Source organism: Mugil cephalus, chromosome 3, assembly GCF_022458985.1.
Source record: "Mugil cephalus isolate CIBA_MC_2020 chromosome 3, CIBA_Mcephalus_1.1, whole genome shotgun sequence".
Lineage (NCBI taxonomy): Eukaryota > Metazoa > Chordata > Actinopteri > Mugiliformes > Mugilidae > Mugil > Mugil cephalus.
In genome coordinates, this window is record NC_061772.1 from 698,740 (window position 1) to 726,270 (window position 27,531).

The window sequence follows — 27,531 nt, forward strand, 5'->3', positions numbered from 1 at the left end:
AATAATTCAGTGAAGTTACTTAACGTATCAGGAGAAGCTTGACATGAAAGAGCTCCGACCTGATCAGCCGAACATCACAATTAATCAGCAATGTAAAGACAGAGGGAGACAGAACACTCTCTGTCGGTGTTTTTCCAGGGCCTGGTTTAGCAACGAGGCTTGGCTAACTGCACGGCGGTGGTGGGTAAAACAATAGACATAGATACCATAGACATAGTATCTATATTTATGTGTAAAACACACTACAAAAAAACACAAAAGTGTGCCTAAAATTGATTTTTTAATTGGTTGTTGCAGGAGCTTAGACAGACACGTCCTACTACACCTAGAGTCCAAATTTACTTTCTTGCAGATGTCGTTGACATGGTTGTGATGTGGTTATCAGAGGTTATCAATTTACAAACTCTGTCTACACCAGGCGTTTGGCTCCCTGTGTTGTGAAAAAGGTGTCTGCTCTTTTCCCAGGCTTTGATATTGATGCTGAATGTAGTTTGTGGTTGCAGAACACATCGTGATGAGACTATAGGAATATAGATGGGTTTGTGTGCAACATCATCGCACATATGTGCATGCAGCCAGGGGGCAGACATTTCTCATTTGTTTACCAGCAGAGTCAGCAGAGAAGGAAAATGACAAGGACCTGTTGTGCTGTAAACTGCATGAATCGACAAAAGGAAGGCTGGAAACTGTTTAATATCCCGAGGGGAACTCATCCTTTTGCCAAGATAATAGGTAGGTAGGTCATTAAAAGGGCAGATTGGGGTCCCGAAGGTCCTAAAGGTGTATTATGTAAATTCATTGAGCGAAATACCCGTCAGTATTCGGGGGGTGGGGGTCCCTATCTTCCGATTGTTGCCCCAAATAAATAAATAAAAGAAGCCTGTAGTTCTGTTTATAGAGACGTTGACAGGTGAGGTGCGACAAACTAGTGACAGGGAGTTACTGGCAGCCCAATAACTCCTTCTGACCACAGCAACCACATCTGTAGGCCTATTTCTTCCTCACTAGTTTTTTCATTACGGATCGAGAATGAGCGAGTGAGCATTCGGGAGAGAAACAGGTGTGCACTGGCAAAAACTGAAACAAGACAGTTGAAGAGAGAAAAAACACAGAATACACAGAGGCTTATGTCTTTATATGTCCAAGAGACATCATGTTGTGAACAAGGGAGGATCAGATGGTGGCTCAGGTTTGGTGACTGTCACTGTCAGTTGCACGTCTGTCAGCAGCTGCTCCAATCACACACGTCACAAACATTATTTTTAAGGGGTAGATGTTGATTTTGTTAACAGTGACTTTGTTGCCCGTTACTTCATATCTGTTGGCTGCTGTCTTATCTTCTGCAGTCGCCTTTTATTTCATTTATTTATTTCTTTTGTTTTGGAAAAATTTGAGACCCCCCTCAAATTTTGCTTTTGAGGTTTTCAGCAGGTCTCACGGGTTAATGGATAAATTGTACTAATATATAATATAATAGTAATAGCCTACATGTCACTCTCCTGAACCTTCAGTCCACTGCGGACGGTTGTGTGTACTAGTAACAGATCAGCGCATTCACTCTCATAGGCTACCTGGTATACTGTGGGGTGTTGGTGTGTGATGGACTTGAGGCAGCTCTGTCAGGTGTCGCTTTGGTTGGCGGAAGTTGTTGGTTTTCAACTTTTGTGGCTCAACCTTTTTGTGGGACATGTCTTTCCAATGATTTGGTTGGGATGTGCAGGTGACCTCCTCGGTGCGTCTTTGTCCTGACAGCTCAACTTGGCACATGATGGCTGCAGCAGAGACTGGTGCAATGGATAGATGAAGAGAAATCATATACTCACAATATCTGCTGTGCGAGACTTACCCTGCCATGCATGTGCAGTTATTCTCTGGCTGCTACAACCTGAACTCGTGTCATAACTGACAGTAGTTTTGCACATACCATAAAGTACATAATTATACGCGTCCAAAGATCTGTATGCATGCAAACTGTCCTTAGTCTACACACTAAGTTTCTCAATTAGATATCTGCCACTATTAGATATATGTATATGTCGGGCCATATTATAGCTGGCCATTTGGACATATCTACAATCCATTCCTCACTTGGAATATGATATGGGTCTGGTAATTTCTCACCAGTGCTGAGGACCAGTTTGTTTAGGGAATTGGTTCCGTCTGAGCTGCTGAGGCTGTTGATATAATTGGTCTGAGCCATCTCTGTCAAGACCTAGCTAACGAGCTGTCAGACCTGTAGTGTAAACCTATATTTACAGTGACATTGGCGTTGTTTTTAATATTGGCAGGCTCCATCTCCGTCTCTTCCATTTTCAGATTGATTGTTTTGGATCAGAACACATCAAGGACAGGCTTATTGAGGAGGTTCAGTACAAATACTTGTATGACTTAAGTGAAAGTTTCAGTCGCCATTGTTGAAAGTGAAGCAGAAAGTGGTCTGTGGCCCCACGGCGGTTGGTAGGGGTACCTACCTAGGTTCTCTGGTGTCCTCTTGGCTGGGCTTTGTCTTCCGGTGCTGCGTGGTGACGGGTTTGTGGCGGCTCCCTTGGGTACCCGGTTGTTCGGGTACGACTGGTTCGGGTGGTGGCTTGGTGCTTCCCCTCTCCCTTCGATGGGGGGCTGGGGTCTCTTCCTGGCGGGTGGGGGTTCCCTCTTCCTGTGGTCTCCCTGGCCTGGGTGCGCCAGGGGCATGGGGCCGGCACCTTGGCCCCCCTGCTCGGATGGTCCCTGGTCGGGACGGGCCATTGTGCTCGCTTGGTCGGTCTGGGGGTGTTGATCGTCGCTCGCCATCTGCGCTGGGGTGTGGCTTGCCCCGTGGCCACGGTGGTTCTCTGGTCCTGTCACCCATGCGCCCCACACTGGGGTGGAGGTTTTGGGTGCTGGGGCTTCTGACCTGACTCTGGGCCCTGGTAACGGTCTTGCTCATATTTAGGGAATGCCCACATGCATGTGTGTTGTCACCTGCCAGCCCGTGCTGGATCACATCAAGAAGAATTGATGAGTCCCGGCTATTAAGGGCTGGATTATTGTTTTCACTCTATCACTACGTGCCCTATGGCAAACTTCTCTCCTTCCATTGGGACACCCTTACCCCCCTGAAAAGAAAGTGAACATGTATTAACATGAGTTATTGCACAATATCAGTGTAGTGAGAAGTTGTACAGATTCATGGCCACAGGCAGGACTGATTTCCTGTGACGTTCTGTAGTGCATTGTGGTGTAATCAGTCTGGTGCTGAAAGAACTCCTGTGTCTGACCAGTACGTCATGGAGTAGGTAGGACACATTGTCCACGATTGCTAATCTTGAAGTCCAAGATGGCCACCCCTGTGGGTAAACAGTAATAAGAAGCTCCTGTAATACTCTGTTTTACGTCTTGACCTTCACTTGGAAGTCTGTGGCAACTTTGAAGTAATACAAAAGATATCCTTGTCGTGTGATACAAGACAACAATCCAGTGTTTAGATCCTCTGATATACCACTAGCTACCCGCTAGCTACCCGCCGAGCTAACATTACAGCTAGCCGTAGAAGGACGACTTTGCCGGTGTTTGTTATATCGACCCCGAATCACACTGTTGAATGAGGACTGATCTTCCAGTACAGGCTGTTCAATACGCTTACCGGAGGCAGCTCTAACTCAACAGGCCCTTTCTTTGGGCCTGTGCCGGTAAGTCCCGTTTCCCATCTTGCTGACCTAGTGTGGGATTTATAACTCTGCATTTTTCCCCTGTGGGCTCCCGTTGTGGAGCCCTTGCGAGTAAGTCTTGCTCAGTGCCACCACTTACATCCCTCACCTAACACAACACCTGCCCTGTGTTGCGTTCACCTTTACTGGCCACAGCTATTTGTGTTTCCTCAGTGTTCATCACGTACAGTTTGCTATCAATCATGGCTCAACTCACCTCACCATCCTGTGGCAGCTGCACCCGCCTCGCTCAGAAAGTTACCGAGCTTGAAGGACGCATTTCTAACCTGTATCAGATCCGCGAGGCTGAGCTGTTTATGGACACAGTCACATTCGATCCACCGGCACCCGAAGCCACTTCTCCTGCCACTGCCATTTCTCCTCCGGAAATCAACCTCCACGACCACTGGATGCGCCAAGGTGCCAAGCCCAAAGCTCAGGGCTCCTCCACCCCATCTGCACCTGAATCCTGGTCGCTGATCACTAGTCAAGACAGACGAGGGCGCCCCACCGCGCCGCTCCACACCTAAACATTACATTCACTTGGAAAATAGATTTTCCCCACTGGACCAAGATAATCCTACTCCTCTCACGGAGGAACCCCGACCCTCTCCTCCGGCTCTGCCGTCTCCGTCTCCTCTGGCTCCACACCAACTACGCCGCTCCATGTCATTGTTTACACGACATGGAGCCGCATGCGTGCATCTTGAATACTTGAGACAACTGTCTCACTGATCCCGCGTCCCAGGTGGAGCTTGGGCAGCCCTCTGTGCCATCGGCCACACAACATCTGGGCTCGTCCCTCTCTGGTCTGGTGCAAGTGGCTCAGCACCCCGTGAAGCACAGCACCTCCACCTCTACTAACACCAGCTCCAACTTGGGGAAAGCGCTCCGCTTCTCCTCCAAGAATGGGCCTCAGTCAGCGAGTACGCGTCACTCCAGACCCCCGCTTCTTTTTTCCGTCAGTGGGTCTCGGAGGGCAACAGGCTGCTGAGGATATTCCTGCCGACCGCTCCCCTGTTCTTGTTGTTAGAACTTCTATGGTCCGACACGTGGAGATCAGCAGATGCAGCACTTCCTGCCACCCAGGTGCGCTCGTTCAGGACATCAATGACATCATCCCACAGCTGCTTTCTCAACGTCCATCAGTCTCCACCGTGGTCGTACACGCTGGTACGTGCAACCTAAAACTGCAGCAACCGGAGAAGCTTAAGGAGGACTACATCTCCCTCATAAGTACTATTATGCACTCCAACAAACAGTGTGTAGTTTCTGGCCCCTTTGTTTCCCCCTGTTTAGGTGATGTAAAATTCAGTAGACTCAGACAACTCCACATCTGGCTGAAAGGATACTGTCGCAGCCGAGACATCCCATATGTGGACAACTTCACCTGTTTTTCTAAAAGAACTGACGTCTTCAAAAACGACCGTTTCCACCCAAATCTTAATGGAACTCGCCTCCTATCCCTGAACATTGAACTCACCCTGCAGTCCTGCATGGCTTACTCTGTTTGACAGTCACCAATTCCACACTCCAAGCACTATAGCAGTCCACTGACAATCTCATCTATCCCTGTTATCACAAACTTTAGGCAGTTCAGAGAACCTCAGTAATCTTGTCCATATCTCTCCAATTATCATCTCCCCACACAGAAATGCACCTCAAAAAATAAAAATAAAAATGGCTCTATTAAATGTCAGGTCACTTACAAATAAATCATTTTTAATAAATAAACTCATTAGTGCCCACAATCTAGAATTCACTCTACTTACTGAAACCTGGCTGGATAAAAATGCAACTGCTACACTCATTGAGAATGCACCTCCAAACTTTAATTTCTTCCATACCACCAGAACTGATAGGAGAGGTGGTGGAATTGCTGCTGTTTTCTCTGACGCTTATAGCTGTAAGGAAGTCCACCTTGGTGAATTCATATCATTTGAATACCTTGCCTTGTCAGTACACTGCAAATCTACAGTCTTAATAATAACTGTTTACCGAATCCAAATGTGGATTTCTTTCTCAGCTATTATCTAAAGTTTCCACTGATTATGACTGTCTTATTATATCTGGTGTCTTTAACATTCGCATTGACATTGAAACTGATCCAGATTCCATAAGCTTTAATAGTCTGCTAGAGGCATTTGACCTCTCTCAACATGTCCGTGGACCCACCCACAATAAAGGACATACTCTTGACCTTGTCATCTCAAAAGGACTTAACATTACAATACCTCTTGTTGTGGATGTAGCTTTTTCTGATCACTGTTGCATTTATTTTGATGCTTCTGCTTTCCCTGTACAACGTAATAGCTCTCGATTACTCAAAAGATGCAAAATTAATGACAATACTATCAAAAGCTTTCAGAATAATATAAAAGAGATGTCGCTATCCACAATATCTTCAACTGGGGACCTTGTGGACAACTTCAACTCAAAAATACAAAGTGTCTTTGACAAATTGCACCACTCAAATAATTTGAATACACTAAATATGTAAAAAAACAAAAGGCTCCCTGGAGAAATGGAGTGGACATCAGATGCTTAAAGAGAAAGTGTTGTCAGGCAGAGCAACAGTGGAGAAAAACAAGACTTCATAATGACATTTATAAGAATAAACTGAATGACTATAACAAAGCAGTCAAACAGGCTAGACAGTCATTCTTTTCTAAAATTATCAATGAAAATATAAATAATAGTAAAGTGCTTTTCTCCCCTGTTGATAGACTTACCTTCCCACCATCCATCATTCCCTCTGAAATGATGTCCTCAGAAAAATGTGATCAATTTGCTTCTTTCTTTAATAACAAAATCATTTCTATTAGACAAAACATTAGTGCCCTTAAATCTAGCACTGAACTCACCATTCCTTTCTCCAGGAACTCCACCTGTGTCATATCTCACTTTAACTCTCTAGATCTGACAGAACTTGACAATATTGTTGGTCAGCTCAGGTCCTCGACCTGCTTCCTGGATCCTCTCCCAACTCCATTTTTCAAAACTGTCTTTAACTGGTCTCTTCAGTCAGGTATATTTCCCGCGTCACTAAAAACAGCTGTCATCAAACCACTTCTGAAGAAGAACAATCTGGATCAAAGTGTCATTACAAATTAAAGGCCCATCTCCAACTTACCATTCCTTAGCAAAATACTTGAAAAAACAGTTTACATTCAGCTCAAGAATTATCTGGCATCAAATAGCCTTTTAGACACCTATCAGTCTGGTTTCAGTCCCCACTATAGCACAGAAACAGCACTTATTAAAATTTTAAATGATCTACGTATAAACACAGACTCCAAAAAAATCTCGATTCTTGTTCTACTTGATCTTAGCTCTGTGTTTGACACCGTTGACCACAAAATTTTATTGGAAAGGCTTGAAAGGTGGGTTGGCTTGTCTGGCCCAGTTCTAAATTGGTTCAGAACCTACCTTTATGATCGGCAGTTTTATGTCTCCATTGGTGAATTCAATTCAAACAAAACTAACATTACATGTGGGGTACCTCAAGGGTCAATTCTTGGACCACTGCTATTCAATCTCTACATGCTTCCACTCTCTCATGTCATACGCAAACATAATCTTAGTTACCATAATTATGCAGATGATTCGCAACTTTACATTTCACTACACCCAGATGACCTATCACCCATAAAATCCCTTACTCAGTGTATCAAAGATAGTAATTAAAAATTAATCCACACATTTATAACAAGTAGATTAGATTACTGTAATGGTTTATTCACTGGACTCCCGAATTCAGGTATTCAGAGGTTACAACTAATTCAAAATGCAGCTGCCCGTATTCTGACTGGTACCAAAAAATATCAACACCTGTTCTTAAATCTTTGCACTGGTTACCTGTTAGAACAAGAATCAATTTCAAAATACTGCTCCTGGTTTATAAAGCACTACATGGTCTTGCACCTCACTACATCACAGATATGCTCATCACTTACACCCCAGCAAGAACACTTCGGTCAACAGGCAGTGGCAATTTACTCATCCCTCGCACCAGATCCAAAGAAGGGGAGGCAGCTTTTAGTGTATATGCCACACAAAAATGGAACACCTTGCCTGACACAGTTAGACATGCCACATCAGTAGCCATCTTTAAAAACTTATTTTTTCTTCTTTTTCTTCTTTTTTCAACAGCATTCTGCTAAGCTGTGTGCGTGTGTGCATGTGTGGTTGTGTGATTTTAAGTGTGTATGTGGTGAAAATTGTATACATATGATTGTTTACTTGCACCTTAACCTTTCAATTGATTCCAAACTGATTTTTATGTAAATGTTTGTATTGTAACTATGTATACCTCTTGTAAAGCACATTGAGTCTGCCTTGTGCATGGAATGTGCTTTATAAATAAAATTGAATTGAACTGAATTGAAGATGGCTTTAACTTTGTGAAGCATTCTCCTGTCTGACACCACCGTCAGAGGGTCCAGCTTCACTCCCACAACGTCACTGACCTTGTGGATCAGTCTGTTCAGTCTGTTGTCCCTACCCTGCTGCCCAGTACACAATAGCATAGAAGACAGCACTAGCTACCACAGACTCTAAATCATTCTGAGCATAGTCCTGCAGATGTTGAAAAAAATCTCAACTGCCTCAGAAAATCGAGGCGATTTTAGGAAGATTTTAATTACACTCAAACATTACATGTATTTACGCACACCTCCACATTTCTAGCTCTTCGAGCTAATACTGAGGTCTGCAGAATCTTATCATTACACACTCTCACCTCATTTGCAGCATTGTATTTTTTAAGTCAGTAACAGTATGAGAGCTGAACTGTAACCCAGTTAGAGAGCAATTACCAGCACTTTGAAGGAGGACAGTTCCATTTGCATGAGCTGGTGTGGGAGTAGTCCTGTGCCCTGCTGTGTCTACATGGGATAACGAGTGGAACCATGCCCAAGGCCACTGTTTGTGTCTGTCCTCTTCTGCTGTGTTCCCCAGATTAGTGAGGCCAAACAAGGGCCCATATGAGACATTTATACTTGTGCGCTCGTCAGTCTAACTCGCTCTGTAACAACTCCGCCCAAGCACTAGACAGCGCTGTATCTTATTTGCCAGTCGGGTAAATTTTTGTTTCTACTTTATGCTTCACTTTCCAATTCCTGCTTTACTTTGAACAATGGCAAACACAAGTCATACAAATGTCTGTATCTCCAAACCTCCTCTGTTAAGATCACAGAGCTTTGGAAACACTTTAGCGCAGAAGCCTAAATTACGCTTAAAGCGTACTGAAGTGTTGCAGAGGCTCCAGCATTAATGCACACCCCTTCACCGACAGCATGCGTACCTTGCGGCATCACCTCCCCAGAAATGTAACTACTGTGATTGGTCCACTTAGTAATCACGTGTTTTTGCTTTAATATTTCCTGTTTCTCCATCTCAGTGATTTTTCGAATTAATTGATTTGGATAAATAAAGAATCGTGTAGGGGAAATAAGTTATTCAACATTTAAGTCTAATAACTGCACTTGTCGATAGGAGGCAGCACTTACAGATGAAAGTACACTGTAAGATTTAAGCAATTACTATTGGATCATTATTAATTATTAGTAATTAATCTGTCAAATGTGAGGCATCAGCTCTCAGTACAGTGATCATCTAATCCAGCTCACAAGGACCTTTCTGACGATGACTCAAGTGAAATATATGGTTTATTTACACAATTGGTGAATAATCAATAATAAAAAATATTATGAATAATATAACAATTGGTATAGAAAATGATGAGAATAATGAGATAAATGAGTTTTAACGAAAGTGAGAAGTGTGAATGAAACTGAGGACGCATACGGAACCTAATCTGCTAAATTAAAAATTAAGCAAGTAGGGTTAAGATTTGTTCAGATATATCACACATACATCAACTCCGCTCGAAGATGAATTTATTTATGCACAGGGAACTCCGTTGATGCCGCTTCAAACCACTCCAGGTGACCAAGGCTGTCCTTGTGAACTCAGTCACCACCACGGTGCTGTCGGGGGAAACCAGCGGTACCAAGGTGTTGAGAGCCGTTTGATGTGACACGTGTCACCTGCAACATTGAGTCTTCCTCAGTGCACTTATGAAGTTGCCATGTGGCAGAGTCTGATGACGTGTGGTAAAAGAAGTAGTTGCCAATAATGAAATAGAAAAATACTTGCAATGGCCGGTGGAAAATATCTACAAAAATATCATTAATGCATGACTGTCTTGACAGTTAAACCAAATTCAGCTTGAACTTTGAAAAAGTCGTGCATTCAATGTGGCGAGAAAAATTCAAGAATAAAACTTAAACACGCCAATAGGTGAAAAAAGACGAATACGAAGACAAAGACAAATAGAACGAAGAGAGTAAAACAACAAAAGAACTAAAAAGAAGTGGAAGAGAGCTAAAGGACAACTGAAAGAGAACCGGAAAAATGACGGTGAGGCGGAGAAACTATGCAAGCTTGTACGAGTGCACCAACTTCACAACCCTACTCTCATACAAGGTTGACAATAATTCCGGATCCACTATGTGATGGACTTCCTGCCTCAACAATTCGAGAAGACTGGCCAGACGCTAGTTTATCACACCACTTCTCTCCGGGGTGTAATTGTTGTAAAACTGGTCTTTCAGCCTTTAGAGTGATGTACATTTGCATGCTTTCATTTCAAGAGCATTGAATAATGTTGAACTCAGAATTAAGATGAGACACATGGAATCAAACACTTTCAATCAAACATCATGTCGGCCTGAAAATGCATTATCAGAAACATTCATTCATTTCTATGACTTTCCTCAAAATCCTGACTCCTACTATTGTTAATAATAAGCTATGCTAACTAGTATCGAGAAGAAGGAAAGGTAGATTATATTCAGGCTACGCTAACTAGTCTTGTTTTGTAGAATATAAACCTATTAAAACGCTATAACAGTAATACTTGGTAGAATTACGTTCCAAAGATATTTCCTTAACTTGCCTCTGGATGGTGTGGTTCCATGGTAGAACCTTATGATAAAAATATTCAAAGGCTAACCTCGTCATCGTAAGGCCCACAAAAATGATATCAATATCAATCACAAGCTGGGTGTAGTTTAAACATTGTATTTTTGTGTACATTTCATAGTCTCTAGCTGTAGTCAAAGAGAGGTGCTGCAGTTCTAATTTATGTACGACATTTATCTTATATTTTTCTTATATGTGGATTAGCATGAGAATAGTCTTAAAGGCAAAATAATTCTTGGTTCTTGTCGTTAGGAATGTACTTAAAATCATGTTTTATGGCTTTGTTTTATGGGCTCAGAAATCTGCAGAAGAAAACAAAACAATCTTGTCCATTATGGACTATCCCGAAAAGTCCTTCACCTCCTCCTGGTCAGGGGAGAAATCAGATGTTCTCCTGCAATCGGAAAGGTTAACTGAAGAGGTGTACTGCAGATAGTAGATACAAATGTTGCAGCCGCTGTTGAAAGTTAAGCAGGAAGTGGAAATCAAAATTTAACCCAACTGGCAAAAGAGACACAGTATCGTCTAGTATTTGGCTGGTGTTGTTACAGAGCAAACAAGACTGACAAGCGCACAAGTATAAGGCCTGGTTCAAAGTCAAAGTGAACAACGCAATGGTGCAAATGTGTGCATGAGCGGAATTTGTCCATAACATTTATTCCATTCCTTTTTGACACTTTCTATGCTCTTTCCCATAGCAGAAGCAATTTCTTTCCTCGCATTCGCCCATGAGTGTGGTGGTATTCTATTTTTCCCACTTGACGCTTGGAAACCACATCAATAAGAGTAGATCAAATTGTTGAAGCAGGAAGTCCATCACATAGTGGATCTGGAATTATTGTCAACCTTGCATGAGAGTAGGGATGTGAAGTTGGTGCACTCGTACAAGCTTGCATAGTTTCTCCGCCTCACCGTCATTTTTCCAACAGTCTTCTTCTGTTGTATAACAAAGTGGTTAATAAGTTCATTACATACATTAGCAGCTCCCACGGTCAGATTGTATTACACACGTTGCTGCGTTATGGCAGCCAATTTGTCACTGTCAGGAACTTGGCACAGGGACAGGGACTCAAAAGCAAAACTCGAAGCTGGCAGTATGGTTGAACAAAATGTTTTACTTGGAAAAAGACCAAACAAAAGACGCTCTCATGGAGGATACAAAAATGTAACAAAAGGCTCACACTAAGGAGGTTGAAGAATGAAAACTAAATGCAGTCAGAATCAAAAACACAAGACCTGGTGTTTCTAAGACTTGGCAAAACTCAAGTGACACAAGACAAACTGACACAAGACAAAGGGAGACAAGGGCTATTAATACATGAGGGCGGGGAACACAGGTGAGACGAATCAGGGACTGGGGAGGCAACCACAGAAGAGAGAAAAATCACCCAAAGGAAAGAAGTCAAGTGCCTGAAACGAGAGGGAAAAGGTGAGTACAAAATAAAACAGGAAGTGAACGACAAGACATGAGTGAATTAACTTGACATAAAAGTGCTCAACAGAATTAACAGACTTTACGTGACATGACAGTCGTTTTATGTCTCCAAGCGTTGCGTCATTGCATTGATCTTGTTGACTATGAACCAGGCCTAAATGTCTCAAACTGGCATAGGCTACGTGGCCACCCTTTTATGACACTAAATAACTTTTTATGCTGATAAAACAGCTATTTGAAGTTACAATATAAAAATTCATTACCTAGGAAAAGGATTTTTTTTTTCATGTTACAGACTGATGACTTTGCTGATGGGAAATGACCTGGCTCATCTTGTAATCTGACTGTGAGATTATGATGGTGTGACAGTGAGATAAATGAGCTTGAAAATGTGACAGGAAAGTAGTGTTTAGGGGTGAGTGTTTGCCCTTTTAATCTAACCAAGTCATGCAAGTAATAATGTAAAGTGGGAACTAGAGGTCTTCTTTCAGACACCTAGTCTTTCTCTGGTTTCTCAGCAGGGTGTCTGTGAAACTCTACTACTCATCTATCCTGTCATCAATATACAGATCAGTAGATTTATTATTTATTATTTCATTGAATGAGGCTGGCAAAGATGGTTACAAAAATAGTTTCAATAATCAACAACGTGATAATGAGCATTTTGAGCATGTTTAAACACATCAGTTTGCTGTGATCACCTGTAATTTTCGGTTATTTGAGACATTTTGTGATTTATTTTTAGTATTTCTTGAACTGGGTCAATGACTCAAATATACCATCCTTGGAAGTTCATAAGATTCTAGAAAATGTCAATGGCAGAGGAAGAGGAGCAATGTCGATTTGCAAAGCACAGTAAACACAATTTACTGTGTCTCATAGTTCTCATACATCCTCACTCTTCACATCTTCTTTCCGAGTCGTTTAATATATCCCTATGAAATGCAGTGATGCCAGCTCCATTTTAATGAGTTAATACAGTTATTCATAACCCAAAACAAATAGTTCTTTCCACAATATACTCCCAGCGCAATGCTGGAGCATTTTTGTTCTGCAGGCAATTCAATGCTGTTACTTACGTGATTGACAAAGCAGAACAAACCTCCACACAACTTGACCACACAGACCTTACATGTAGTTGAAACAATGAAATTTGACCCACCAAGAATGTCATAACAAAGTTATTGGTAATTGTAATGATGGGAATGATGAGTGTTTGACAATAAAGAATCTTGAATCTTCAATTTAAGATGAATTATGTCAACAAAAAGAGACTTTTTTTTTTGCATGAATGTTTTTGAGTAAATTATTATTTATATTAAACCCCTAACCCAGATCTCATTTTAGTTTATTTTGCGTGTTTGTGTAATTCAATTTCTTTACAGAAAAGTAGTCGTTCCATGCATTTTAAGACCTCTCCTCCCCTTAGTAGTGGTAAGTTCTTGCCACTTTGTAAATCTGCATAATGTTAGGATAAAGTTTAGGTTCTAAGTTGTAAGGATGGGGTTGATCTGGGTGGGTTAGCTGGGAACAGCTGCTTCAGCTATTCTTTAGCTTTGTGACAATTTATCAGGTATTTATCATAATTAAAATAAAAAATAGTTACTCCTAGATTTTGTGAGTAGTCACATTTTTAATCATTGTCTATCCGTTGTCTGTGTGTTTTTCAGTCCGGTTTAATCCGTGTGTCTCAGGATGAGTATTTAATAGCCCCACTACCCCAATTTCTGGCTGAAGAGCACAACTACACTGCTCCTGATGATCATCACCCACATGTAGTCTATAAACGCTCAGCAGAGAACGTTGTCCACAGAAGATCCAGCAACCCATCTGGCACCAGTTCTTCCAGACCTGACAACCCTTATATTCACCAACATCATCATCAGCACCATCATGACTTCCATCATTGGAAGCAGCCAAGGCAACACTTCTGTGGACGTCGAAAGCAATGTATGTAAGGGAACCATATAGTCCTAATATGCTAATCGAGCTGACACATATGTATGATTGTAACTATGCATTCATACAATTTGTAGCATGACTAGACAAAACAATCATTATTATATACAGTCGTGTGCAAAATGCTGTAAACTAAAAAATACTTTTGAAAAAGGAAGTGTTAGTAGTTTATTTTGATCAATTAACAAAATGCAGTAAATGATGATGCCATCACTTCCAGGACTTCTGGTTCTTCTGTACACTGAAGACAGTTCTCAATGACCTTGATTGTATATTTGGGGTCTTTGTCCTGCTGCAGAATAAATTTGGGGTCAATCATGTGCCTCCCCGATGGTACTGATGGTGGATAAGTGTCTGCCTGTATTTCTCAGGCAATGAATTAAATTGAATTGAACTGAACTGAATTCAATTGAATAAGGATCAATGCTGGTTTGAAAGCAAAGGGTAGTCACACCACATATTGATGTGACTTTGAGTGATGCTCCAGCAACGCCCAGCGACCCTAGTGGCAATAAGTGGTATAGTGGTGTAGTGTATAGTATTTTATCGCAGTGTATAGATGATTTCATAGTGTATGTAATGAAATTTGTGAAATCATCTCATGTCATCTTCTACTGCCGCTTGTTAAAAGAAGCTAAATAATGAAATAAAGTGGTCTCTTTTGGTCTCTTTCTGTACATGTTTATTTATTATTATGTATCTTGGCTGCATTAAATATGAGTTAACTCCATAATGTATTATCATCAATTGTGACCATTGTAATAGAGCAACAACAACCTGAGGTTATTCAACTCTGTGACTAGTTTGAGCTTTCTTTAGAGGGGTGATTGGAAACTGCATGTGGAATGGATTTCCTTTGTTTTCAGCACCAGAGCCTGTCCCTTATCCCCTAGCACAAGCCAGCAAAAAGACATTTATGTGACCCTCACTGTGAAATTTCATCTCTCCTCCCTTCCTTTATTGCCTTTCCCTTTTTTGTCTTCCTAGATGCTCCCAAGCCTCCCGCAAGGGACAGTTTCATCACGTCTGAAGAGTATGCTGTACCTGAGGCTGAAAGGCCAGGGAGGGCAAAAAGATCTCCCATCAACACCAACAGGGTGGGGGGTCTGAATGTGGAGACCCTGGTGGTGGCAGACAGGAAGATGCTGGAGAAACATGGCAGAGAGAATGTCACCACCTACGTTCTTACCGTCATGAATATGGTGAGGGTGGGAACAGAGGAAAGGAGGAAAACACGAAAAGAGGAAAGGAGGAGGGGCAACAACACTATTAAACAATGATAATTCAAAGAATTCTGATTGCTCTATTTCTCCAAGCTCTGTTCATTAATTAAACATGAGAGAATCTCAGCAGACCATTACAACCTGCCAAGTGTCATATGGGCTGAAGGGATTTAATGTTTGTAAGAAAATACAGCATATTAGTTCTGAATGAAAAGATGAGTTTATAAGCATTTAGATACAACTTTTCTCCATTCTGTACACTCAGTATATTCACCTGAACCATATATGTGTCTTTTTGACCAGTTGCTTTTGGTAGCTAAAGTCAGTCCCTCGCATGACCCTTGCATTGTATTATTACAGTCTCTTGAAAGTCTCTCTAGATTAAATAAAAGTGCATGAAACTGACACCACTCCAGATATAAGAGGTCTACATGTACGCTTACCTAGATCAGAGCAGTGCCTGCAACCAAAGCATGGTTGAGTTTTATTTGGTATTCTCTTTGGAAGATGCACATACAACAATTTGATAACAATGTATACATTTGTGAGGAGTGGTATTTGTTACAATGCTGGCTATAAATGTTTAACGTATATGTCTAATGCAATATCCATGCTTAAGGTTCATTAAAACTTTTTAGAAAAGGAATAGCCATTGTTATTTTACCATGTTTTCTGTTGAAAAAAGGTTCAATAAGAGGTTATACGTCATCAAACTGTTTTCAAATCATTAACAGGTCTCTAGTCTATTTAAAGATGGCACCATTGGAACGGACATCAACATTGTAGTGGTAAGCTTACTGCTGCTGGAACAGGAACCGGTGAGTGGATTCAGATTAACACTGCAGAACTTCATTCAGTTATGTTGTTTTTCACAGGACACTGATTCAATCATTCATCGCTCATCTTCCTCCCTTCACTTCTAGCTGGGCTTGACTATAAATCACCATGCTGACCAGTCCCTCAACAGTTTCTGCCAGTGGCAGTCAGGTATGGTAGGAAAAGGTGGTAAACGGCATGATCATGCTGTTCTCCTCACTGGGCTGGACATTTGTTCCTGGAAGAACGAACCCTGTGACACCCTGGGTAAGATAGTGTTCAGCTCAGCATAAAATGATAAACTTCTAGAGTTTAGAGCTTAACAACAAAGTTTTGTGAGACATGGGAGCTGTCTGCAGGTATAATAACTTGAAATCCCTACCAGTTAACAGTAATAATACAGATGTGTGATTTCTCTTTGTCCATGTTGTTTTTCTTGCGTAGAAACAATATGTATACAGACAGCAAATACAGAGGAACAGAGGGGCATAACATTTAAAAAAGTTCCCTGGACTCAAACGCTAACACCAAAAACTTAAAAGGTACCCTGTAAAAATCCATCAGAGTCCATCAGATTGGCTACCAACAATAGCAAAGACACTATGAAACTAAACCAGTGTTATTCATGTTTAACATCTAGCTTTCTAAGTTTAACCCACACAGTGGATGTTTCTACTTTACACATTCTTAACATTTTGAGTCCATTGGGAGAATCTGCTGCTAGGATATGAGGAAAAAACAGGGCTGATCGCTGAGTATTCTCATCAGCTATTCAGTTACAGTAAATCCCACAATTATCTTTTGACTCATCCTCAAAATCTAAAAACAAACTGTGGCATAGGTGACAGATGTTAGTTGCCTGTCAAATCTGTCAGAACAGTGAATGTGCTGGATACAACTCAGAAAGAGAAGGAAAAGAGATACATGGTTTTTTAAGATATTTGAGTTTTGCCACTGTAAGTATTTTATGTTACCAACACAATATACTCCTCACCATACCATCATCTCTGCAGGTTTTGCTCCGATTAGTGGCATGTGCAGTAAGTACAGGAGTTGTACTATCAATGAGGATACGGGACTCGGCTTGGCTTTCACCATCGCTCACGAGTCAGGACACAAGTATGTTCAGTATCAGTCATGATACATCAAAGTCAAATGCAAAGACAATGATACACCAAGTGGTCGGCCATTTGACAATGTTATTCTGTGTGTGTCTGTGGCTCCCTCACGATTGCCACTTGTCAGACTGCTGCCAGTAACCTTTTAGACAATTCATTTTGTATAATGATTTATTGCCCCCCCCTAGCTTCCTAGGCTGCCAACATCTTTCGCTTTCAACTTTTGATTGACAAACAATTCTACTTGCTGACATGAAGAGTTATTTCCTTTCACAAAGACCCAGAAAGTATGTGCCAAGTCGGCCGTTGGATGTGGTATGTTAAAGTACCATCCTTTGGTGTGAGGCAACATCACAAATGGCCGTCATTGCTTTATCGTCAATTTGATGTGTCCAGTCTTTAGGATGACCTGATTTAAAGGGACAAATGCAATTTAAACATTAGGGAATAACGTTCGGAGTGATCTTCATGAGCAAATTTATAATGTAAATAAAATAAAACGACGGAAAATAACGCATGCACTCGTCTCTTAAAGGTTCTTGTCTTTAAAGTCTTTAAAGATCTTGTCTGGATATTTGTGTCTCCTTGTGTACCACCAACACAACAACTTACACTTCATGCCACTCTGTGTAAGTCTCATTATGTGCAAATTGAAGTCCCTTTTCTTCATTTTACTTTAGTTTTGGGATGATCCATGATGGGGAGGGGAACCCATGCCGCAAGACAGAGGGTAATATTATGTCTCCAACTCTGGCTGGTAACAACGGGGTCTTCTCCTGGTCCACCTGCAGTCGACAGTACCTTAGTCGCTTCCTTGGGTAGGTGCTTCCCTAATTCCCTAATTTCCCAGTCAGTTGTCAATTTACTAGCTGAATGACACCGGTGGTTTACTCTATTCACCAGAACAGCCCAGGCATCCTGTCTTGTGGATGAGCCCAAGCAGATTGGTCAGTACAAGTATCCTGAACAGCTTCCTGGACAGCTGTACAATGCAGACACACAGTGCAAATGGCAGTTTGGCTCCAAGGCCAAACTTTGCAGCCTTGATTTTGTAAAGGTAAGATATTTACCATACATTTTAACGTGACTTTCTTTTGATTGGCTAAAAAAAATACCACAAAAACGGTTAAGATTACCTTATGCAAATCATCCCAGTATGTTTGCACATGGGTTTGTTAGCTTCATATAATCTCTATAACATGTGGAATGCACGTTAACATGTGCAAGTTAGCATGAGCAATCTGACTTCAATAACAGGAAGAGTAGCTGCCACCTCCAGGAAGAATAGGGATGAATAAACAATAGTAATATAAATAAGTAATCATAATTTTTAATCATCTTTTTAATTAGGCTTTTACATGTTTTTATTTCTTCTTAAATCTATTTTATCACATTTGATTTTTATTTAGGTTATTAGTGGTTTACATGGTTTATGGTTCTTTTATTTACTTTCATAACCTATTTTTACTGGATGAAGGGTGTTTTACTTTATTTATTTTATTTTTATGTATTTATTTGTATTTAGCCTTTTAGTTTTCCAGTGTTTCCTCGTGGGGGCCTGCCACGCTTGGGGCTATTCCTGTCTGCCTGTGGGCTGCCATCCCTTAGGTCCCCTCGGTCTGGGTGGTTAGATGCTCCGCACTTAGGCGTGGGGCCGACCTCTTAGCCTGGGTCGGTGTGATCGCTGTGGTGGTGTCCCTATGGTCAAGGGGCTGGGACCCCTTGACGTAAAAAGAGAGTAACTCTCTTTTTACTCTCTCTCTTTAATCTCTTTTTAGCTCCGATATGATATGATATGATATGATATGATATGATATGATATGATATGATATGATATGATATGATATGAGATGATATGATATGATATGATATGATATGATATATCACCTGCATAGCATGGACATCACTTTGGTTCAGACTGAAACATGGTGTTTTCTAACGGAATTTGTGTGCTCAAGATTATGATATAGGAAGTCCTCTATACAAAGTCCTTGTCATTCAAGCAGTGACACTGGCCAAAAAGCTGTGCCAACAGCAGAAGAAAATCACTGCTATGTAGCCGTCACTGTTGAGAATATCATTACTTTCCTCAGACAAATAAAAAATTCCCTTCGGCCATAATTTTTTTAATGTTTACTTTAATTCAACCATTGGTACTGAGCCGTAGCCTGACGTGCGCCTCCCCAGAAATGTGGCTACATGTGACGAGTGCTGTCATTGAGCCGCTTGGTAGAAACATATTTTCATTATCGGCGAAATATTGCCAAACCTTTGTTGAATGTGAAGCAGTACAAACTAAAATGAACTCGAATGGCAAGACACAGCACCAACTAGCGTTTGGGAGACGTTTTTACATAACTAGCCAACCTGTCGAGTGTTGGCTACTAGGGGTTCAACAACTTCCATTTTTTTAAAGTTGACTAATATGTGACGACAGAGAAGTCGAGTCAGTGTTCAGTAGTCGAAAGTCAAAAGTAATGCTTTGCAACAATGAAATCTATATTCTTGACCTGAATACATATATGTAGTGTTTCACACAAAGAAGCTCGAAGGCTTTTCTGCAAGGTAACTGAAACTTAAACATGGGCTGCTGTTGGCTGTAGACTACACCAACGTTATAAACACCATCAATCTGACACTTCTAATATTTGACTCTCACTCTGCAAAAACAAAACAAAAACCAACCACAAAAACCACAGCAACAATGTCAACTAATATAACACAAGAGAGCTTATCAATACTGTACACTGCAGGGATATATTGTCTATTTAAATCTGCACCCTCAGTAGCATTTAATAGTACTTTACAGCACGTTATATCAGAATTAAAACTTTCTTTATACCAGAGGAGTGTGTTTGTGTCATGTGATTGAGGCTAGCTGACTTCCAGCTTAAAGCGTCATGGCACTGCAGTAAAGTGGACTAATCCAAAAGGTGCTGAATAAGAGCAATTGGACTTCTTTAGTTTTTCAGCTTCTTCAGAAGTGAAGAAGCTACTCAGATGAGTGGCGAAATGTCTTCAAGAAAATTCTACATGTCCACTTGCCCTTATTCAACACCTTTTGGATAACCATGACCTGGATGATTGAGAACTTTCACAGACATAAAGTGGACTAGTTGACTAGTCGAGAAAACCCCTACTGCCTACGTGCGTAGGTTACGGCGTCTAATCGGGCAGAGGAATAAACTGCACTTAATGATGCAGAAGTAAAGTGGCACTTTATTAATTAGCTGGATTTTTGCACAAAGACCCCAAAACACCTAAATTCGACCGTCCATTAAAATGCATTCCGTATGAATGCACCCTCCCCCCAAACAACCACCCACCCTTTGTAATCTTGGTATAAACCTTTATGTTAGGTGCTTTCAGGGTGTGAATTCACATGTAAATGACGTTTAAAATACTAAAAGCTTTCTTATTGGAGAGCTGCTGGGAAATGTACTTGCCCAATGGTACATATGTCAGCTTAGCTCACATGGATGCACTTTGGCTATTCACAACTCCCTCAGGCAACTCCCCCTGTTCCAAAAGAACATGAAATACTGCCCATCTCCATTTCTTAGACCTATGTGCTAGTTGCTGGGTGGTATATTAACCTACATGCTGATTTACCATGGTTTTGGATTATCACTTCTTTAATGATTCTTTTGTCTGTGAGTGGCCCATGTACAGTAGTCAGCCAGTTGCTCTATGTCAGAAACGTACATCTGAATGAAGAGAAACACACACAAGCTTTTCCCCAGTTCTTCCCCTGCTTCCTTTCTGGTGCCTCACTCATGGCCAGTTGCAGTTGGGCAGTTGGGCGGGTTGCCAGACTCTGCCGCCTGTCTCTCGACCCCAGCTCTCCCTCTGTGCTCAGTCTCTCGCTCTGTTTCTGCATTGTTGGGTCAGATGACACATACAATTATAGCCCGTTTCATTAAGAAAGCACAGTGATTCGATTTGACACAGAGGCTTTGTAGAGAAGCCTTTCAGAGGCAGTGGGGCCTTACTAACCAGCATGATGGTGGTCCTGGAAAGAGACAGCTGTTGTCAGGTCAAGGAGAAGGAAAGAGGGGAGGAACGTGATACCAAAAGGTGCCATATTATGACAGCTGAAAACACCATTCCGTATGTTTTTTTCATTCTGTGTTTTGTTTGGCAGGACATCTGCAAGTCACTGTGGTGTCACCGTACTGGGCATCGGTGTGAGACCAAGTTCATGCCTGCTGCAGAAGGAACCAACTGTGGTCCAGATATGGTAAGAAAAGGTCGTTTTGGTCAGTAGCATCCACTCCCCAAGATTCTGCCTGGCAAACTTTGTCATTGATCCACTATTTAGACACTGTGTATAGATTTTTAAAAAATGATGAGTGACGAATATGGAACTAGCATTTAAGAATTTTCACTATCCAGATCCAAAGTAAATCTCTGCACGTTAAGAGAAGAGAGCTCAAAGAAGCTCAGTGGATGCTTACTAGAAAACAGGGGAGTTACTAATATCAATAAATACTCAATAAAGTATCCATCTGTGCTGCTCATGCATGCACATGTAGATTTTCAAGTAGGACTACATCATCTTTTCTCACATGGTAAGATTCAAATTTACAAAAAGAGAGATAGTGATCTGTGTAGGGTTGGATCGACTATCCACGGCGACATAGCTGACTCTCAGTGGGATCGAATGTGGTGTACTCTGGACTGTGGTTGTGTATGTGCTGTTGAGTGCGCATGCATGTGTGTTTCAGCTGTAGTTAGAGAAACTGTGGTCATGTGTTCAAACCAGCAAATTTAGGCAAGATGCGCAGACTAATGTTAAAGTACTGAAAAGAAAGCTATTTCTGTTGTCTTCTACTCTTTTGTTTCCTTCTTTCTCTATTCTAAGTGGTGTCGGAGGGGTCAGTGTGTTAAATATGGGGAGCATGGTCCTCGGGCGGTCCATGGCCAGTGGTCAGCCTGGTCCCAGTGGTCTGACTGCTCCAGAACCTGTGGAGGAGGTGTCATGTACAGGGAGCGCTCCTGTACCAGTCCAAGGTATACATGCACATACATAGATAGTCTTCTAATCTGATTCATTTTTAGCCATTTTAATGCTTTAGATAAGATTAGCAAGCCAGAATCATGATGAAGTTCACACTGTTGCTTCTACAGTAAAAAAAAAATCTGAGTTGCAGTTTAGGCCAGAAAGTAATTCTTGATTGTTCAAAATTCATGTCCAAAAGCCTTTCTTTCTGAACAACTGGAAGCCTTCTCTATTAGGTGGCTGTCATAATAGATATATACACACATTCAGTACACACACACTGCTCTCATCAGTCATGCTGGCAATCCAGACAGACAGTCTATCTCTCCCCATGCTCCAAGCTGCAGACTCAGATCCCATTGTGCCTATGTCTTGGTTAGCAATTTAGCTCTGTGCAAGTCATTACAAGAATCAGACATTTTTTCATAGAATATCTCAGAGCAGAGTGATCAAATTTTGGCGTGGCTGTCACAGAACAAAGTAAAGGTACAATAAAGCCACAATAGAATGAGCAGATCTTAAACTGAATGAACTGTCAAAGAATAAAAATGAGTTTTAACAACCTGTTTAATGTGCAGAGGCAAACTGTTCCAGAGATTGAGGGGCTGTATATGAGAAAGCAAGTGCTTCAGTCTTGTTCCAGATACAACCATAAGACAGAGCTTAGCAGACCTGACTGACCTTATGGTGCACGTGGTCGTGGGAGATCACAGATCAAAGGCAACACTAAAATCAAATCATTTAAAATGATCAATCAAATTCTATCTTATCAATCCAAAACTTACTGAGAGCCTGTAAAGGGAGGCCAGGAAGGGCGAGATATGCTCTTGTTAGTTATCAAGCTGTAGGGTTCTGTGCCAGTTGTAAGCATGACTGAGAGGCTTGTCTAACATCAGTACAGATTGCATTACAGTAGTCAAGACAAGATAAGATAAATACTTGGATAACGCTTTCAAAATCTTTATTAATGACTTCACTTTGGATAAAAGCCTTAGCTGGAAAAATGGACGTTACCATTGTATTAATCTGTTTTCCCAATTTAAAGTTCTTTAATTAGGCCCCCAAAACACTATTTGCTGAAAAGTCAATTCTGACAAAATAAATGAATACCTGCCATAAATTAAATACCTAAATATCTGACATAAATGCTATTTATTTATTTATTTATTTACGCACCACTTAACATGCACAACAAAATGATATTCAGATTTGTTCTCCTATTGGTTGCTCGAGTATACGGATCGAATGCACATGCCTTTTCACAGTCAGCCATGTAGTGTGATTTGAAATGGTGCAGCAACGGCAGGGAGGAGCTAATATAGACATGTCGGTAATAAAGAGTAGATGCCGCATTCACATAATTAAGAGTAGACACAGCACTGATTACTCCTGTGTGAGAAACGTCATTGCCATCTTGGACCAGTCTACACTCAGCCTCCAGCTGCAGCTACTACAGTACTGAAGCACTGGACCGGAGCACTGTGCAGCTTCTCCTGTAAAATCAGTGGACAGAACAAAATGGGACACAAGGAAGGACTTTTCACAAGTAAGACTGAACATCTCTATTGGTTGTTGATTCAGTAGTTACTGTCTTGTAGTAATCTGTTCAGTCACAGCTAGCTAATTAGGGCTAACTCATGTTTAGTGCTAGTACTAAAAGTTATGCTATGAAAGTTAAAACTATGAAACTTTATAAATCATGTATTTATAACACAGATGTAGATTACAGCTGACATCATGAATGCTGTTGTAGAAATAAGCCTAGTGTGACTGGTATAACACTGACACTGAAAGGCAGTTTTTCCTTCAGACTGCCTTGGAAGTTTCAGGACAGTTTGTATTGTTATTGACGCTATGTAAATAAAAGATTATTGCATTTTTTTGGCACAGACAGAATGACTGTATCCACCTCTAACTAGTAAACTACTTCTCGTTATGCTTTTGTTGATTCACAGTAAATATGCTATGTTATATGATACAGGAGCAGCCAGGATCACTTGGAGCTTCTGTTGATTTCTAATTACAATGAATTCTACAAATATATTTCATAATTTTTTTATGTGCTGTATATTTTTTTGTGTGTGTTTTCCCTCAAAGGGAACAGAACAATAATCCATCTGCACACCAGTTCCAGTCCATCTTCCACTGTCTGATGGTCAGACCACGTGGTGGTACAGGATGAATATATATTGCATATTAATATATATATTTTTTCAGTTTGTTATGGCCGCAACGCCAAGACCACCATCACTTTTGAGATTGCGATGTATCACTTCCTCCAAATAGCTGAGGGTCGATTATTGTGCCGGTGTACGACACTAAATGCATCAGACGGGGTCCACAGCAAAAGGCAAATAGTCCTGACTGACAATGTTTATTTAATTATTTCTGTCATATTTTTAGGTATTTATGTATTTTTTATTTTGGCAGAATTGGTCCTCCATATAGCTCATGTTAGAGTTGGCGCTAATAAATGTTGTTCAACCATGATTGCAACACAGGAAAGAATGAAGATTTCTGAGTAGATGGCATGTAGAAGGGTGCATGTGAAGTGGTGCATCAATAAATTAATTAATTAATAAATAAATGGACAAATAAATAAATAATTAGCATTTATGTAATATATTTCGGTATTTATTTATTTAATTAATTATTTATGTCATATATTTAGGTATTTATTTATTTATTTAATTATTTCTGGCATATATTTAGGTATTTATTTATTTTTTATTTTGTCAGAATTGGTCCTCCATATGGCTCATGTTAGAGTTGCCGCTAATAAATGTTGTTCAACCATGATTGCAACACAGGAAAGAATGAAGATTTCTAAGTAGACGGCATGTAGAAGGCAGAAGGTGGGACAGTTGCCTGTGCTTATCACTTGAAGCAATGAAATGAATTTTGGACCAGTCACAGCTATTGTAGTTTGCAACACCAAGACATGTTGTTACATTTCTTTGGAGGTACATGTCAGGCCATGCTAAGTGTGGGCACATGCCTCACAGTATAGATAATTCACATATAGTACTCATTCTTCTCATAATGATGAATATAGGTCATTATGTTGCAGAATAATGTACAGTTTTAATTCACTTTCAATTCAGTTCAATTTTATTTATATAGCGCCAATAATGATACAAATTGTCTCAAGACACTTTACAAGAAATTACCCTTTTACTTTACAAGTATGACAGGAATCATGGGCAGGTTGGTGAATTGTTCATCTAAGTAGGAGTGGACAAGTGGAGGAGGCCATGATGACTGTGGCAGATGAAGTTTATGGAGCTCCACAGGTCTGATACACAGCACTTCAGACCATGAAGACTGGGCTGGTTGATGAGGCCACGACAGCAGATGTAGGTTAGAAATCCACAGGTCAGATATTCAGCAGTCCAGACCAGAGACCCTCACAAGAAGATAGAGGGGGAGGGGAGGGGAGGGGAGAGAGGGAGACACAGTGGTTAGAAATAGAAAAAAAATTATAAGAGATTAGAGGACAGGAGTTTGGTGCCGAAAAAGAGAAAGAGAAGAGGGCATGTCCTCAGTGCATCGTCCCCCTGCAGCCGAGGCCTATAGCAGCATAACTAAGGGATGGTTAAGTCCAGCCCAACTATTAGCATTGTCAAAAATTGAAGTCTTAAGCCTGACCTTAAACGTAGAGACGTGTCTGCCTCCCGAACCCAAACTGGGAGCTGGTTCCATAGGAGAGGAGCCTGATAGCTGAAGGCTCTACCTCCCATTCTACTTTTAGAAACTCTAGGAACCACAAGTAGACCTGCACTTTGAGATCATAGTGATCTGTTGGGACAATGTGGTTCTATGATGGAGCTAGGCCTTTCAAGGCCCTGTATGTAAGGAGGAGGATTTTAAATTCAATTCTAGATTTTAAAGGGAGCCAATGAAGAGAAGCTAAAACAGGAGTAATATGATCTCTCTTGCTAATTCCTGTCAGTGCTCTTGCTGCAGCGTTTTGAATCAATTGGAGGCTTTTTAAAGAGTTATTTGGACAGCCAGACAGTAACGCGTTACAATAATCCAGCCTGGAAGACACAAATACATGAACTAGTTGAAACACATGAAACCAGGTGATTAGATAATGAATCTCTGACATGTTTAGAGTTAAATACAATAACTTCTGTTTTGTCTGAGTTTAAAAGTAGAAAATTACAGGTCATCCAAGCCTTTATGTCGTTAAGGCATTCTTGGAGGTTTTTTTATTTTTATTTTTTTGTTTTCTGTTAGGGGTTCAAAGTCTTAAAGTCTTAGTGTAAACTAATAATTTCCTCCACACTTTGAAAGAGGACAGTGGAACCATTTGACAGAGTTCATTTTCACTAATTAACAAAAACTGAAGGGAACACAACTGCCTCATACAGTACACACTCACGCACTTATACATAACTAGATCATGCCACCAAGGCTACTGCACTCTCTTGATTGGTGGTATGATCACTACCACCAATCACACGTGACATCACACCCCTGAAAACAACCCTGAAAACTAAGCCCCTATTTCCTTTTTAATTGCATTTCAATTTTTGTTTTGACAGCCACCTCAGGTAGGATTTTTTCACATCTATTTCAAATGTGTTTTCAGCTGTTACCAGTCATGCATTTATTTATGTAAATGTAGAAGTAGTGTTTTTTCTCATTATCATATTCTGTCAGACGTATAAATTCTGTTCAGATACTAAATGTTGAGACATTTACCCATCTCGACTACATCATCCGGTAACACTTTCTATGAAGGTTGTATTTATAATGCCCTATGAATGCACTCATAATATTTTATAAGGTGTCTATAAAGCATTATAATGGTCATTATTACCATCTATACATATTCACAAGTCGTCATAACCAACTTCATGATGCATTATGACAACTGGTTATGAATGATTATTATTTTAATCTGAATAGTGCATTATAAATATGTCAATATCTGCCTAGTCCCTTGTTCATTTTATGATGCATCATAACTACTTTGCTTTGCTAAATGTGCATAGTGATGCATAATGAGTTTTGACTTCACCTATAGTGCTTTATATCTGTAGTTATAAGTATATGTAATAAAGTTATAATAATGTATATATCTCCCTACAGCACACTGTTATAAACAGCTATGCAATATCATAAGTGCTATTTGTCAGCGCTAAGTAAAGTGACAAGAATGTGACACTATTATTAACAGATATAAGTTACTATGAGTAATTAAATGGTGCAATGAACTAAGTCCTAGGTCTGGCATCTTTACCCCATATGCACAATGTTAATGTCATAGGTGTTATTTGTCAGCTTTAGGTAAATT

The 27,531-nt window shown here is 40.6% G+C and overlaps 1 protein-coding gene across 2 annotated transcripts in view; it reads left to right on the top strand.

The window, feature by feature from the left end:
- The window catches only part of adamts18 (ADAM metallopeptidase with thrombospondin type 1 motif, 18), a 70,295-nt gene that overhangs the window by 8,687 nt on the left and 34,077 nt on the right, over positions 1-27,531 (top strand). For both annotated transcript variants that reach the window (XM_047579716.1, XM_047579717.1), the window contains exons 4-12: positions 13,779-14,058; positions 15,055-15,269; positions 16,025-16,108; positions 16,214-16,373; positions 17,120-17,225; positions 17,905-18,042; positions 18,128-18,281; positions 21,369-21,464; positions 22,089-22,237. In XM_047579716.1, coding sequence (XP_047435672.1) covers positions 13,779-14,058; positions 15,055-15,269; positions 16,025-16,108; positions 16,214-16,373; positions 17,120-17,225; positions 17,905-18,042; positions 18,128-18,281; positions 21,369-21,464; positions 22,089-22,237 — 1,382 coding nt within the window. The remainder of the gene's footprint in view (positions 1-13,778; positions 14,059-15,054; positions 15,270-16,024; positions 16,109-16,213; positions 16,374-17,119; positions 17,226-17,904; positions 18,043-18,127; positions 18,282-21,368; positions 21,465-22,088; positions 22,238-27,531) is intronic.